Below are 14,402 nucleotides of genomic sequence, written 5' to 3' on the forward strand. Positions count from 1 at the left end.
GCTGGGAAGTCTACGCAGACGCTTTCGCGTCACGCGGCGCCGACACCGCGAGTCATGTGATACCAAGATGGCGGTGCCACCGTAGCTCCCCCTGTTTGCGGCGTCCAAGGAGTCGCGACGGTTTCTGCCCTCGGGTCGTAGGGGCGGCAATGCTTGGCCGATCCCTGCAGCGGCCCGTAGCCTGGTGTTAGGCATCGGTTCAGGAACGGGGCTGTTGCTGTCACGGTGGGTTCAGGGGAGTCCCGGTGACCTCGCTGCAGTCTTCTGCGTCGGCAGCGCTCGCCGGAGGAGGAGGAGGAGGAGGAGGAGGAAGGCATCCAGCCTCCCGGATCTTCTGGACCTGCGGAGTTCATGAGGCCTCCGAGGATCTTGGCAGAGCTACACCTTTGAGAGGCTGCAGGAGTTCGAGTTCTCTGGATTGTGAGAGGCAGCCTTCTACCCCTGACAGCGCAAAGAAGACTGCAAGGAGTTTGCTTCCTCTTCCGGAGGCCTGGCTTCCCCTCCGCGATTACACCACAATTCTTTGCCATTTCCTCTCAAATGTTCTCTCCATATATCTGTAAATATGATTAGCGCCCCTGACGTGGTGGCCTTCACCAAAGAGGATGAGTACGAGGAGGAGCCTTACAATGAGCCGGCCCTGCCAGAGGAGTACTCGGTGCCACTCTTCCCCTTTGCAAGCCAAGGAGCTAACCCGTGGTCCAAACTGTCTGGAGCCAAGTTCTCTCGAGACTTCATCCTTATTTCCGAGTTCTCAGAGCAAGTGGGACCGCAGCCCTTGCTGACTATCCCCAATGACACCAAAGTTTTCGGTACTTTTGATCTCAATTATTTCTCCTTGCGGATCATGTCTGTGGATTACCAGGCTTCCTTCGTGGGCCATCCCCCTGGTTCTGCTTACCCCAAGCTGAACTTCGTGGAGGACTCCAAGGTGGTGCTGGGAGATTCGAAGGAGGGAGCCTTTGCATATGTGCATCACCTTACCCTGTACGACCTGGAGGCCCGTGGCTTCGTGAGGCCATTTTGCATGGCTTATATCTCAGCCGACCAGCACAAAATTATGCAGCAGTTCCAGGAGCTTTCAGCTGAGTTTTCCAAAGCTTCTGAGTGCTTGAAGACAGGCAACAGGAAGGCCTTTGCTGGAGAACTTGAAAAAAAACTGAAAGACTTGGATTACACCAGGACAGTGCTGCACACTGAAACAGAGATCCAGAAGAAAGCCAATGACAAAGGCTTTTACTCATCTCAGGCAATTGAGAAAGCCAATGAACTGGCTAGTGTAGAGAAATCCATCATTGAACACCAAGACCTGCTGAAGCAGATCCGCTCATACCCTTACCGGAAGTTGAAGGGGTTCGATTTGTGTTCTGGGGAGATGGAGCACACCCAGGATCAGCCTGACCAGGCAGCCACTACCTCTAACCCTGATGAATATACCAACACAGACCTTTACACCTGCAGACCCACCTACACCCCAAAACTCATCAAAGCAAAGTCCACCAAGTGTTTTGACAAGAAGTTGAAGACCTTGGAAGAGCTCTGTGACACTGAGTATTTCACCCAGACCCTGGCTCAGCTCAGCCACATTGAGCACATGTTCAGAGGGGACCTGTGTTATCTCCTTACCAGCCAGATTGACAGAGCACTACTGAAGCAACAGCACATAACAAACTTTCTCTTTGAAGACTTTGTGGAGGTCGATGACAGTGTGGTAGAAAAACAAGAAAGTGTATGTCCTAAGCCCAGTCAACACAGGCCACCTTCCAGGTCTCTAGAAGAATGTCCGATCCCTCAAGTGTTAATTAGCGTTGGCTCTTACAAGTCCAGTGTGGAGTCTGTGCTTATCAAGATGGATCAGGAACTTGGAGATGAGGAGTACAAGGAAGTGGAGGTGACAGAATTGAGCAGTTTCGACCCCCAGGAAAATTTGGACTACCTAGATATGGATATGAAGGGGAGTATCAGCAGTGGTGAAAGCATTGAAGTTCTAGGCACAGAAAAGTCCACCTCTGTGCTGTCTAAGTCTGATAGCCAGGCCAGCCTCACGGTGTCATTGAGCCCCCAGGTGGTCCGGAGCAAAGCGGTCAGCCACAGGACCATCAGCGAGGACAGTATTGAAGTCCTCAGCACCTGCCCCTCTGAAGCACTCATCCCTGATGACTTTAAGGCCAGCTACCCAAGTGCCATTAATGAAGAAGAATCATATGCAGATGATAGTGAGGGAGCCATTCACTTTCAAGCAAGCATCAGCCCACCAGAGCTAGGTGAAGCAGAAGAGGGCAGCTTAGAAAACACCTTATCACAGACAGACTCCTGCTGCATTGGGAAGGAGAATGACAGTCTGCGGATGCCGCTCTCCAGTCCAGTCCACCCACACACTGACGAGGATGCAGTAGTGAGCGTCCCCCCGCAGCGCTACAGGCAGAAGGAGCAGGAGTTCCATGTGGATTTTGCAGTAGAAAACGTCAACCCTTCCCGAGACAACATTTCCGAAGGTTTTCCTGTTTATGAGCTGGACCCTAGGCACCTGCTGGCTAGCCGGGATGTCAGTAAGACCAGTCTGGACAACTACTCAGACACCACCAGCTTTGTGGGCAGTGTGGCCTCCACCAGCTCAGACAGGACTCCTTCTGCTTATCCTGCTGGCCCCTCTTCCGAGAGGCATAAAAAGAGGGCTGGCCAGAATGCCTTAAAATTCATCCGCCAGTACCCTTTTGCCCACCCAGCCATCTATTCCCTGCTCAGCGGGAGGACACTTGTGGTTCTGGGGGAGGATGAGACCATAGTCAGGAAGCTTGTGACAGCATTGTCCATCTTCGTCCCCAACTACAGTCGCTGTGCCAAACCCGTGAAGCACTGGGTCTCCTCCCCTTTGCACATTATGGATTTTCAGAAGTGGAAGCTCATTGGCCTGCAGAGGTAATTGGTTACAGATGGTGGGGAAGGGCCTGTCTGGTTAGAGATGGGGCTTCAAATGTACAAACCTCTGGGTGAGGTTAACAAATTGTTGTGGTGGACCCAGAATCAGAAGGCATGGCTTTCAGACTGGGCCCAGCACCAACTCCCTGTTACTTTTGGCAACTTGTTCCCCTTCACTGGCCTTCTGTTTCCTTATTTAGCACACGAGGGGGTTGTAGTTCCTAAGTAGTTGCTAACCCTAATCTGTACCTTGTTGTGTCAGAATTATTTGAGAGAATTTTAAAAATCTCAATTCCTGGGCCCCACCTCCAGAGATTCCGATTCGGTTAGCCTGGGGTAAGACATGGACTTTATTTGTTATACGGCAAGATTTGGGAAAGACTGGACTTACAGATCTCAGGACCTTGCTGACTCTCAGATTCACACTATGGTGTAAATGACTGAGGAGAGATCTGCTTCTAAGAAAGGGCTGTGGTGGTAATAGGAGAGGGAAGCCATCACTAGTGAGAGGAACATCAGAGGGCTCCAGTGGCTTTCACTCCACTGTCCCGTTTGCCCTTGAAGGCTGTCCTAATAAGGAAATGCAAAAGCCAGTTTCTTCTCCCTCTTTCTTGGAATGTTTTCTATTTCATTTCCCCATGTTACTCACTTGTGCTTTAGTAGATTCCTTTTGTTTTTCCAAATACTGCTTGACAAGTTTTCTGGGTCAAGGGACTCTTTCCCTTAGCATATGCACTGTGTTAAGTTTCCTCATTCCCTTCTCTGCACACCACTTTGACAAAGGTGATCGTCTGAGTCCCTGCTGATACAAGACAGTCTGTGCTTCCCATACCACATAGGAGGGCAAAAGGAATTTCTTCCACAGTGCAGTCAGCCACCATTCTAATTTTCCGATTTCTCCTTTATATGATTCCTTGATACCAATGAGGTAACCATCCCAAGTCTCCTTATGTTCACCCCTTACAGAAATCACCTGGACTTACTCTAACCCTTGCTTCATTAGGCTTTCCCCAGGGTTGTGGTGGTGGAATTTAAGCAAATACCACCTCCATGCCATGCTGGCAGTGCTGGAGTACCAGCTGGAGGTACCTGAGCAAGGCCACTGCACTGGAAGAATTTGTAGTTTAGGAAATAAGGCAGACAGGTGACCAGAGCCTTGCCAGCAAGATGAGAGTTCCAACAGTGGGTGCTTTGTGTGTTCTAAGAAAACAAAGGGAGTAATTTAGTGATGGATGGATGGGATGGAGGGGAAAGATGGGAGGTTTGGAGTCTTTGGTTTGAGTGATCTGGAGGGCTTGCCCTTGGGGTTGAGTGACAACATAGAGACTTGTTGTGACATGCCTGAGACGCCTGGACAAGCTCATTCCTTGGGCATTGTAGGAAACTGCCAAGTCCTTGCTTACAGATGCTGAATCTGGGGCTCAGTAGATGAGATGGCTGCTCTGAGTGCTCTTCCAGGCTTTGTCCTTCCTCCTGGGCTCCTTACCCTCTGCTCTGCTCAGGTTTAACCATGCCGTCCCAGGAAGGGAAGGGCTTTTCGGGGATTGGGTTTTGCTACTGTTCTTGGTGGAATGATGGGTTAGTATCCCTTACACACACACATATACCTTCTCCAGCTCAATCCCCTCACCCCATTAACACATTAATCTGTTGATACCTGGTTTATCGAGGAACAGGCTCAGGATGGTCTTGCCCTTTTCAGAGGTTTTCCCTGAACTTCCCTCCTTAGAATGTGCCAGAATGGCAAAAGAGTTTATCCCTTATGCCAACTCTACTCCACTGGGCATTTGACTGGAGTGCTGTGTTGAGAATGATTCTGAGGCTTAGTTTGGGGTGCGCTGGAAATCCTGGTCAACTATAATATCTCTATGGGTACAGGAGAGGAGAGCTAGCAGGTGGACAGTATATTTGGCACCCTGGTGTGGAAGAGGAGGTGCGAGGTGGTCTAAGTCCCTATCACTGTCCATCCACACTAGGCACTTGGGCAAATCACTCCTCCATTTGAGGCTTTGTTTATCCTGAGAAAATAAGAGGGCTGGATCACTGATCATTTGCCAAATATTTATTGAGGGCTGTGTGCCAGACACTGTGCCCAGTGCCAGAATTTTCAGGTGAGTCAGCAGCCATGTTGCATCCCATGACAGGGTGAACATGGCCTTCGTGGTCAGTTCTAACTTCAGCTGTCACCACTGTCAGTCAGCTTGACTTCTCTGAGGTTGTTTCCACCTGCAGAGGGAGCTACAAGACCTGCCTCATGATAGCAGAGGTCAGAGGGCCTATCACATATGATCATTGCCTGATCAGTGTGAGCACTCCTCTGATATTCTAGCAGGGGCACAGACAGACTGCAAGGAGGGCAGGCCAGGGTGGCCCTCACTGCAGACTTCAGAGCCTCAAAGCAGCCCTCTATAAAGGCGAGAGGCCTGTCAGAAGTGATAGTTGAGATCTTTCCAAGAATCCCAAGTGAGAAGTGAATAATTACTTCTCCCTTGAAGCTCTTCTGCTTGGACCTGCTAGGAATTGGGAACATCGCCTCCAGGGAGTCCTGCTCAGGCATGTGAGGAATGGTAGATAAGGATTGGAGGCTATATTCCCTAAGGAACCTGTCACTGGAGGGTCAACTGAGTGAAGGTCTAGAAGTGGAGTGGAGACTGAATTTGCTTCAGTTCACCTGAAAAAAAATCCTGGGAGGTGAACGGTAGGCAAGATGTAAAGGTTTCATGGGATGAAAACCCATGGAGTCGTTAAGAGGAAGGCATTGGGTATTCTGAATTGAGGTCCTGGTGTTAACACTACTGGCTGTGTCAATTTGGACCATTCATCTCCTTCACTCACTCAACAAAGCTTGTTGAACCTGTCTGAATGGGGCTTTATAGTAGCCCTCATACAGAGCTGGAAGCAGGCACATCTAGGATATGTATACAGCCCTTAGAAATGCTCAGAGCTGTGGATAGATGCTGAGTCACCGCCCCCCCCCCTCGCCCCCAGACTCAGCATTGAAGTAGGGAGCAGATTGAGGCCCTTCTGAGATTCAGCATTAAAAGTTGTGAATAAAAGAGGTGCCTTCCTGTGGTCATGAACTTCCTGTTCATGGGTGCTCAGCTGTAGAGGGGCTTGGTCTCATGTAGTAGGTCAATCTGGAATCAGAATTGTTGACTCTGCAGAGTCCCATTCTCAGTTGTTTTGACTGAAACCAACTCACATAATGAACTGTTTTTATGGACTCCTACCCTAGAACTGCCAGTTTTGTTGCCTCTTGATTTTTTTTCCCACTAAAGTAGGCCCTCTGCCTACAAAACGGGTACAAGAGATGGATAAACAATCAAGTCAGTCTCCCATCATTTTAAGTCAAAACCAGGGATTATTTTATTGCTTACTAAGCAGCAGTAATAAGCCCTGGACTGTTTGCAAACAACTCAATTCTGGTGGGAAATGTGCTAATGTGGGTCAGAGGCCCTGGGTTGAGTCCTAGCTCAGCCACTTACTAGCTAGGTGACCTTGGACAGCCTTGTCTCCTCTCAGAGCTTCAGTGTCCTTATCTGTACGGAGGAGTTGGTCGATATCCTAACTTTGGGATGGGCTATAATGAATCTAAATAGGTATGGGAGGTGAAATGTGAGGCTCTTGGGTGCCTGTGCTGTGCAGCCAAGGGACAGGCCTGGGGCTTGCCTCTTCCCATGTCATCTGGCCTCCTGATGAGGAGCTTTGAGGGAACCAGAAATGGAAGAAAAGTTAGAAGGAGCATCATCTTCTCAAAGAAGTGGTGCAGCCATAGGTAGGAGTTGATAGGGTTGTCAGAGCTGCCCTGGGAGAGGCCAGTGTGAGACTAGTGTGTTACTACAGTTGGACAGGTGGCAGGAAGATGAAGTAAAGCCTTGATTGTGCTGCTGCAGTGGCACCCAGGTGGGCTGGATGTGCCAAGCTCAAGGAGGTATTTGGATGTGGCCCAGGCCCCTTGGGGGAGGTATGGATGTCTTCTACAATTCCCAGGGCCCACCTTTCTTTCAAGGCCCGGCTCCGAGGCCACTCCTCCGGGACTTTCTGGCCCCAGGCCCCTCCTATGGAGACGAAGACCACATTCCTCTTCACTTGTGTGCATGTTTTTTCTTCCCAGACACACCAGGCTCATTCTTCCTTGCCTGCTCAGTCCCTGGGTCACTGTGGGAATATAGTAGATGCTCAGTAAATGATTAACTACACAAAATAACAATATTTAGGAAAGAAAAAATATGAGATTATCTTGGTCCCAAATGACTGTCAGTCCTTTTTACATACCACTTTAGGTCTTACACAAGCCCTAAATTGTAGAGGTATGTCAGTCTGAAATCTCTGGTCAGCCAGCCATTTGCCTGACTCCGCAGAGTAATCCTGGCTCCTTTGGGAAAACTGATAGAGAGGAGGGTTTTAAGTGGTTGCTTACTAAAACGGATCACTCTGACTTCCTTCCCTCACTGAGCAGACCTTATGTGTCTGCCTCTGATATGCTAGGGAGCAGGGGCAGGAGGCCACATCAGAAACTACAGTGGGCAAGACAAGAAGACAGGTTGCTGTCACCACACTGGTCAGTGCCAGGCTGGTGATACTAAAGGCCAGGTCCTCTTTTGAACACAACTCATTTTGTCTCCACAATGACCCCATGAGGTAGGTAGGACCTATTATCTCTGTCTTACAGATGAGGCTCAGAAAGTTTAAGGAACTTGATGAAGGTCACATAATGAGAAAGGAGAGGAAGAGGGAAGGTCTGTAAAAGGTTTCAGCTGGCATAAGCCAAGTACAAAAAAAAATATGCCCATTATTTTGAGGCTCCACCAAAAGCTCGGCATGGCTACAAGGGAGGGTCACTGGGGAAGTAACAGATGAGGCCTCAGAGGTCAGCAGGAAGCAAGGTTATACAGGGCCTTGTGGGCCATGCGAAGGCACTTGAACTTGGTTATGAGGGTGGTAAGGAACTCTTTGAAGATCATGATGACCAGAATTGCCTTCTAGAATAAGCCAGTAAGTGTTGGCCAGTGGGAGCTTGCTTAGATACAGGAGGCCCCACACCCATGCATCTGCCTTCATCTTCCTGGCCCTTGCCCTTACTAACCTTGACCTGTGTGTTGCAGAGTAGTGTCCCCTGCCAGTGCTGGCACACTTCACGCTCTGAGCCGCTACAGCCGCTACACGAGCATCCTGGACCTGGACAACAAAACTCTGCGCTGCCCTCTCTACAGAGGCACACTCGTGCCCCGGCTGGCAGACCATCGTACTCAAATCAAACGGGGCAGCACCTACTACTTGCACATCCAGAGCATGCTCACCCAGCTGTGTTCCAAGGCCTTCCTCTATACCTTCTGCCACCACCTGCACCTGCCTGCCCATGACAAGGAGACGGAAGAGTTGGTTGCCAGCCGGCAGGCAAGCTTCTTGAAGTTGAATCTGGGTCTAGTGAATGAAGATGTCAAGGTGGTCCAGTACCTGGCTGAGCTGCTGAAGCTGTACTATATGCAGGAGTCTCCTGGGACCAGCCACCCCATGCTCAGGTTTGACTATGTCCCTAGTTTTTTATACAAAATATGAGGTCAGGCCCAGCCACTGTGACCAAGACCTGTGACTCAGGGCACGGGGAAGGAAAGTATTGGCATGACCAAGCAGTTCTCTGAGCTGTGTAGACTTCTGGTGTCATAGGTGGGAATGAAGCAAGATGGCAACTGTGGTTCCCAGGTGGTTCTAGGCAGCTTGCAAATTGGACTTGAGCAGAGGGGGGAGCCTGGCTCTCTGAAGGCATCTGGAAAGACAGTAACATCTCCTTTGTCTCCCTGGTGAAGTGGCCCCAGGATCGGTAGGGGCCTCATTAGGGCTGGTGGCCATAGCAGAGGAAAGCCTCAATGGGGTGGCATGATGGGCCGGAGGGCGGGATGATGGGCCGGAAGGTGAAGCCCTAATGGGAAGGACATGGTGACCACATTCAGCTCTGCTGAAAACTTGAGCGGCAAAATCAAGTGAAGCAGCCTGTTAACTAGAATGACTTGGTGGAAAACAAGATGATAGAACATCCATTGCCTCATTCAGATCCCAGCTGAATGGCCTGGAGCCCATCATCCCAAGGGAGGCCCCTGAATGAGTGAGGTGGAGGGGAGAAAGCGCTGCCCCAGCTGGATGGTGGAAAATGCAAAAATGCTCAAAGGAGAGTGAGCCAGCATCCTGTGCCTATACATACTTCCTCACCAGGCACAGAAGTACCAATGGATGGGCCTTGGAAATTGGAACCCACAGGTCAGCAGAAGTGGCTGGAGTACTCACTAGTCCTCAGTTGTCAATGAGAATGCTTTCAGAGGTAGACAGCCCAGGAGACAGGCAGAGCCAAGGTGCCATGAGGCCATCACCACTGTGCAAGTGATGAAGAGCCAGCAGCTTTCTGGGGCCTGGTCTACCAGCCATTCTGGCCAGGGTGAGTTAGCATTGTCCTCTTGAGGAAGATCTGCAGCTATATGTTGGAACTTGGTAGCGATCACACCATAGTCGACTCTCTCACCCAAAGCAAACATTTGCAACCACTTCACTACCTCTGGTGGGGTCTCATGGACACTGTGACAGTAGAGTTCTGTTCAGCTGGCTGGTCTGGATGGGCAATCCAGCTGGTGATAACTCATGGCAGGGATTTTCTTCAGGAAAGAGGAACGTTTTCTTGTGTGGCCGTCTTTATAGATCTGCTTTGGGAGGCTGTGCAGGCCTAGAGTATGCACACCTAACGGCAGCTCACTCCAGTCCCCACAGAATCCCCCAAGTATACTCACCTCACTACAGCTCACTTCCACCCTTATGTGAGTAACCCCAAGTGTGCTCACCTCAAGGCAGCTCACTCCCACCCTCATGAAGCCCCCTAATATGCTCACTTCATCACAGCTTACTCCCACCCCCACTGAGTACCCCTTAGTCGACTCACATCACCACAGCTCTCTTCTGCCCTTACATGAGTCCCCCAACTTTTTCAGAAGATGCTCTCTGGTTCACCCACCATGATCTCTCTGAGGCTTCTTACACAATTGCCACTGGTATGTAGATGGTTTCTTGCAACCTTGAACGTTTAATAGTTTTTTTTTTAAGCTGTTTTTCCCACTAAGTAGGGAGAACTCTTAGTATTATTTTTTAATTTGTTCCCAGAAAATTGTGATAAAACAGATCTGAGCCAGCCACGAGTGGTACTCTTGAGCACATGTATGCATATCTCTTGGGGCTGTGTTCTGTGTATTTGGCATCCTGCTATTGAGAACTGGTGTACCCATCAGTTTGAGGCACATTGTTGAAGTCAGAGGAGAGGCAGAGACCCCTGGTGACTAAGGAGGGTTTGTGTCACAACACTCCTGTGGTCCCTTCTTTGCCCAGGTCCTCTGCAAGAATATAGCCTGTTGGCTGCCACCCATCAGCTTCTGGTCAAGGTCCCCATTCCTCTCATGGCAGGGATTTCCTCCAGTAAAGAAGAAAGCCTTGTGTGGCTATCTTCATGTATGTGATTTTGCTTCTCAGGCTGTGACCAAGAACCTTTTATGGCAGATGGTGCTGCTTACATGTCATCACTTTTTCTTGTATATATTGCATATACTCACTCAGTCAAGTCTCCAGGAACATCTTGGCACCTTTGAAATGTGAAGTGTGTTTGCCAGTGGGGGAAGCTGAATAGGAAGCTTGTTTTTCTCTGTGAGCTCACCTTGTGTTACCATCTCCCCTTTCTGGTCTTGTACAAGATGCTTTGTTTTCTAACTGGGTAGCTAACTGTTGTCTACTTAGGCCTCCAGGGACATGAGCTTATGACACTTTGTTTCCAAGGGAGTAAAAGTCTTTGGGGTCCCAGTGACAAGATAGAAAGTGATCATTGGCACCACCATAGCTACTTGTTCTTGTGTTTCACACTGACATAGACTCTGCAGGTAACACTGTTCTCATCTTGGAAACTGATACAAGCAGTTCAGTTGGACTTGGCCTTCTAGACATACAAGCAACACACTACGATAGACCTTTGCTTTGAAAGGTGTTTGCTCAGCTCTGCCTCAAGGATGATTCTGAAGGCCCTGAGGATTCTAAGGTGAGACCAGTTGGATGTGAACAGAACAGACTCGTGCACGGTCAGCTACAGAAAGAGCAAATGGGGAGCATCTCACTGGAGTTGTTTCTTCATGAGGAAGGCAAGTTGGCTTCACTGACCAGTGAGTGAACTCCAGGATTTAAAGTTTGGCTAAAATCTAATTTTTGGTGTGGCAGTTTCAAAGGATTGCTTAAAGCCAAGTACGTTTCTTTTCAAAGGGATCTTGAAGTGGTATTTGGACTGAGGCAGTTTGGGCAGAGGCAGTTGAGACTGAAGCTGTCCCTCCGTAGCCCTACTCCACTTGGAGAATTGGAACCTCCTAGAAGATGCATCTATAAATCTTAATGGTGGGGAGCCCGATGCAATGGGACTAATCTCTTCAAGAATTTTCATTTGAGGTTTTTCTCTAGTAATAGGTCAATAAGTGTTGTTAAAACATTTAAAAACACTTCCCAGAAAATAAAGGACATCAGCACCTCTTATTTCTTCAGTTCTATCACTTTAAAGGCCTAGGCACTGAAATTTTGAGGATTGTTTCAGTTTTACTTCCAATTACCTGCCCCCTCCCTCCTCCTTCTTCTTTTTTTTTTTTTAAAGCAGTCCAAGTTAAGAAAAATCTGATTAGGCTAGCAATTATGCAGTAGTGATCTCCAGAAGCTCCGTTTTAGAGATCAGCTGAAGCTTTTTATAGTACCTGTGGCACTTGGGACACTCAAGCCTGAGCTGCTGCCTTCACACTTCACTGTTTCCTTGCTCCTTTAATGAAAACGTTGATTTTAGAAGTTGTGACTTTTCCACAATTGACTGCAATGGCTGAAATTACACACATTGCACCAAAATTTGGAAATGGGCCATGGTAACTCAGCTGTCATTTTCTATGTAGCTTTTACTTCATTTCAAATCAGTTACTATATGAAAAATATGGTATACTTCAACCCTAAGTAAACAACAAATCCCATTTCAAAATCCAAGGAAAGCCAATATATTCTACCCCAAATGCCAGGGCTTCTGTGTTTCAGTGACATGTCTGGAGGCTAAGAGTAGTCTTAAAGATCTTGCATGCACACTTCTGTCAGTGTTGTATACATGTGACCTGATGTTGCCATGTCATCTTTGCACAGGTGGTAGCACTCAACTGGTAGGGATCTATGGGTATGTGTGGATAGCCTTCAAAACACTGATTCCCCAAGCCAGCAATCAGATTTTACTCCCCATCTCCCTGGAGAACTCAGAAGCAAGTGCCTTGGTTCGTGCTTTGAATCAAACCAGCCAGATTTCTGGCTTTTCTCCAATACTGTCATAGGGATAAAACTGGAATCTTTAAAAGAGATATGGTGTTAACAGACTGCAAAAAGGAAGAAGCATCAAATTTTCTACTTCTGGTTGAAAGCAAAACCAGTCTCAGCTGATAAGGTTTGAGCACACCAAGTTTTCCTGAGTCCTTTCCCCATGGAACACTGACCTAACTTGGCCTTATCTATTAAGGTTTCTTATGGCCACGAGGAGGAGGAAGCAGGAGTCAGGGAAGGATGAACAAGCATTTTTCAGTGAACTAAGCTGCAATTATAGGGCCCTGGCTTCCTGGGAGTGATTTTTCAGCTCCAACACGGAGGCTACACAGCGAATCTTGGAAATGTTCATGTGTTCAGCTGGGAAAGAATCAAGCCCCTGAGGATAAGGCTGTTTTGGCACCATAACAGCTCCCAAACTGAGACAGAGATGTGGGTACTGGCATGTCACTCACACCCCAGAGAGACTGCAGCAGCTGTCCCTACTGTGCTGGAGTAAATGCCAACAACATGCTGGACCCTAGGCCACAGGGGCACCTTCCAGGCAGGACCACAGGGTGCCTCACCCACCGACTGCCTGACACTGGCTGGCTACAGAGGTTGGGTTAAGAGAAATGCCACCTTTAAGGTTGCAGTGAAAAGCATAGTCTGTGAGGAAGTCATATTTATTATTTTTTGAGAAGTATTTTATTACTGCATGTTCATTCCTCTGTACGTGTGAATGTGAATCTGACCACCATGTGAGCTGCAATCATCATCACGGTGGCAAGGGCAAGAATATGCCAGACACATGCGAGAGCAGCTTGTAGGTATGGCTGCACAGTTCAACCAGAGTAAATGCCAAACAAATAGTATGAAAAGTGTACTTTTTAAGAAACTAATTTATTTGAGTTGAGATATTTTTGAAATATAAAAATTAGTTGTATTTTTTAAAGCTATAATTCTTGTAGACAGTCTGTGTTAAACTCTGATTGTGCTTATTATTAAAAATGGTAATTTGTTTTGCACTTCAGCTTTGTGAAAAATAAAGTTTCTTTTGGAAGGTGACATTTGGTTTCCTGATTACAGGAGGGAGTTGGTTCTCTCACACAGGGCAGGAAAGCCCCAGGCTGATGCTGACATTAGGACAGGACTAGGTACCCCAAGCTCTCCCACTTTTTCAGGGGTGGAGGTTGAAGGAGACCATTTTCATGGTGCGCTAAGCTGCTAACAGTGAGACCCACAAACTGGCACCTTCTAAAGACTTCTCTGACTTAGACTTCTAATTGAAAGCACATAGCAGAAGCTTCAGGAGGAATTTCTGTCTTCATTTGTAATGTCGTAATTCATTTCTCCTTTGATGTCCCACTGGGTAACAAAATACTAATAACAGGAAGCTTTCACAAGCTATGAATGTGGGTGTTTCTTATCTGCTGCAGTGAGTTGGAAGAAGCCCAGTAACTCTTAAGAGAAAGGTGAGTAAAATTATTGGAATCTTTCCGATACATCAGTCCTACCCCAGTGTCTAAATGAATTAAGGCTAAATAGTATTTCTTTTCTCCAGAATAACTATTTTTGTAGTTCTGAGAAAGTGAGGTTCCGATTTAAACTTCTTAATAACTTGTCCCAGAATTACTAACAGTGGGCCTTATTAAACAGATTTTGATTTGTGAAGATAACATGGGCAAAGTCTTAAAAGAACCCCTCAGACAACACATGGGGGTCCCATGGGGGCAGTGCTTCTCTCTCTCTCTCTTTCTCTCTTTCTCTCTCTCTCTCTCTCTCTCTCTCTCTCAGTCCTTGGGCAAGCATTCCTGGGCAGTCCCATTCCTGCGCAGTCCCAACACTCCGGCACTGGGATAGGTGCAGCCTGGTGGCTCCTGGTGGCTCCTCTAAAAGTCGGGCAGTCCAGGCAGGGGGAAAAGAGACGCGAAGCTCTCCACCTCCTCCCTGAGAGCTCTGATGGCCCTACGGTGCTTCTCGTCCCCTGCTAGTTTCTCCTTGAACTCCTTCAGGGTGGCCTTGACACCAACGTCGCTCTGAATCTGCAGAGTCAGTTCTATCCCTGTGTGGTAGAGACAAATGAGTCCTCTAGCCTGCAAGACACACCCAAGGCCCAACTGCCCAAATGCCCCAGCAACTGGAGGTGAGAC

The 14,402-nt window shown here is 48.2% G+C and overlaps 2 protein-coding genes across 5 annotated transcripts in view; one reads left to right on the plus strand and one right to left on the minus strand.

Annotated features, from left to right (window-relative positions):
• On the plus strand, window positions 1-13,317 carry SMCR8 (SMCR8-C9orf72 complex subunit). 2 transcript variants are annotated; one of them, XM_036223653.1, is made up of 2 exons: window positions 1-2,919; window positions 8,030-8,415. In XM_036223653.1, exons 1-2 carry the CDS (start codon window positions 566-568, stop codon window positions 8,280-8,282), a joined length of 2,607 nt encoding a protein of 868 aa, XP_036079546.1. In that variant the 5' UTR covers window positions 1-565; the 3' UTR covers window positions 8,283-8,415. The 2 variants fall into 2 exon arrangements, with proteins under 2 accessions (XP_036079546.1, XP_016000672.2); XM_016145186.2 differs by having other exon boundaries at window positions 32-2,919; window positions 8,025-13,317.
• The window catches only part of SHMT1 (serine hydroxymethyltransferase 1), a 22,566-nt gene continuing 21,448 nt past the window's right edge, over window positions 13,285-14,402 (minus strand). For all 3 annotated transcript variants that reach the window (XM_016145187.2, XM_016145189.2, XM_016145188.2), the window contains one exon: window positions 13,285-14,314. In XM_016145187.2, coding sequence (XP_016000673.1) covers window positions 14,142-14,314 — 173 coding nt within the window. In that variant the 3' untranslated portion in view covers window positions 13,285-14,141. The remainder of the gene's footprint in view (window positions 14,315-14,402) is intronic.

The sequence above is a fragment of the Rousettus aegyptiacus genome, unplaced genomic scaffold (genome assembly GCF_014176215.1).
Source record: "Rousettus aegyptiacus isolate mRouAeg1 unplaced genomic scaffold, mRouAeg1.p scaffold_m13_p_6, whole genome shotgun sequence".
NCBI classification, from domain to species: Eukaryota; Metazoa; Chordata; class Mammalia; order Chiroptera; family Pteropodidae; genus Rousettus; species Rousettus aegyptiacus.